Raw genomic sequence first — 1,870 nt, 5'->3', positions numbered from 1 at the left:
CTCCATTGTATGTTTATACCACATCTTCTTTATCCATTCATTCATTGGTGGACATTTGGGCTCTTTCCATACTTTGGCCATTGTTGATAGTGTTGCTATAAACACGGTCGTGCACACACATATTTTATAGTACTTTCAGCCTACTAGGCTGAAACTGAAAGACATTTTGTACCTATGAGGGATGCAGACATAGGTCCATTATTTGATTTTTCTTACATTAAATATTATGATTTTCTTTTCTGATAATATAGAATTAATTAATATGAACAATGGCAATTTCATGAGTCCATAATTTATTCAAAGAGTTACTTATGCAATCCCATGCCCTGTCTTATAACATGCAAAATTCACATCCTGCCAACATTTTATTGCTTTGAAGATTGCTTTTAAAAATTGCTAAATGCTTGGTCTTGACAGGAAACATGTGATAAGAAAGAATGGACCAGAAAAATGGAAGTTCTTTCACTGGCTTTATCCTGCTGGGTTTCTCTGACCGGCCTCAGCTGGAGCAAGTCCTCTTTGTGGTTCTTCTGATCTTCTATCTGCTCACCCTGCTGGGAAACACAAGCATCATTGCGTTGTCCCGCCTGGACCCACACCTGCAGACTCCCATGTACTTTTTCCTGTCCAACCTAAGCTTTCTGGACCTGTGTTACACGACCAGTATTGTTCCTCAGCTGCTGGTTCATCTCAGGGGAGCAGACAAGTCTATCTCTTTCGGCGGCTGTGTAGCTCAGATGTTCGTTGCTCTAGGGTTGGGATGCACAGAATGCATTCTGTTAGGGGTGATGGCATTTGACCGCTACGCAGCCATCTGCAGGCCCCTGCACTACACAGTGATCATGCACCCCCGTCTCTGTGCCCTGATGGCTTCTGCATCATGGTTCCTTGGTTTTGCTACCTCCTCATTGCAGACGGTGCTCACCTTCCTTGTACCACTCTGTGGGAGAAATAAAATAGACCACTTCCTTTGTGAGATGCCCCCACTGCTCAAGCTTGCCTGTGTTGACACCACTGTGTATGAGTCTGAGCTCTTGTTTTTTGGTGTGATCATTCTCTTCATACCTGTGGCATTAATCACGTTCTCCTATGGTCATGTTGTCAGGGTAGTGCTAAGAATAAAGTCAGCCGCAGGACAGAGGAAAGTGTTTGGAACATGTGGGTCCCACCTCACCGTGGTCTCCCTCTTCTATGGCACGGCCATCTATGCTTACCTGCAGCCCAGCAACAACTACTCCCAGGATCAGGGCAAGTTCGTTTCTCTCTTCTACACCATCGTCACCCCCATGGTCAACCCGTTTATATATACCCTGCGGAACAAGGATGTGACTGGAGCAATGAAGAAGGTGCTCTGTAGGGGCTATGACTCCAGATGACTCGGTACAGAAGACCCTGTGATGGAACACTTTGAATGTCAGAGCCCCTAAGATTTTTGTCTGGACGTGTCATCCAACGTTTCCCCTGATGACTCTCATGAGAATTACCTTACTTCATTGTTTTACGCAACGAGTGTTCAAACTCTGAATTCATGGATTCAACATGCAAGAGAGTTCCCATTTGTAAATATCCTTGACAACACCTGTTGTTTCTTGTATTGTTGATTTTAGCTATTCTCACATGGGTGAAGTGACATATCTTTGCATTTTTGGTTTGTATTTACCTGATGATCAGTGATGTTGAGCATGTTTTGACGTGTTTTTTTGTCATCATGTTGTCTTCTTTGGAGAATGTCTATTCATGTATTCTGGCCATTTTTAATTGGATCATTTGTATTTTGGGCATTGTACGTATAAGACCTTTATGAATTATGATATAAACCCTTTATTGTTTATGTCATTTGTCAATATCTTCTCCCATTCAGTAGTTTTCT

At 42.7% G+C, this 1,870-nt stretch overlaps 1 protein-coding gene across 1 annotated transcript; it reads left to right on the top strand.

The window, feature by feature from the left end:
• Window positions 1–437: 437 nt before the first annotated feature.
• LOC147571120 (olfactory receptor 2B8-like) lies at window positions 438–1,376 on the top strand. The gene has a single exon (XM_086696627.1). The coding sequence runs from the start codon at window positions 438–440 to the stop codon at window positions 1,374–1,376; it is 939 nt and encodes a 312-aa protein (XP_086552753.1).
• Window positions 1,377–1,870: the final 494 nt, after the last annotated feature.

The sequence above is a fragment of the Puma concolor genome, unplaced genomic scaffold, assembly GCF_028749965.1.
Source record: "Puma concolor isolate L17-30 unplaced genomic scaffold, mPumCon1.1.hap2 unalloc_scaffold_58, whole genome shotgun sequence".
Taxonomy (NCBI): domain Eukaryota; kingdom Metazoa; phylum Chordata; class Mammalia; order Carnivora; family Felidae; genus Puma; species Puma concolor.
This window is presented reverse-complemented; position numbering and strand designations above follow the sequence as displayed.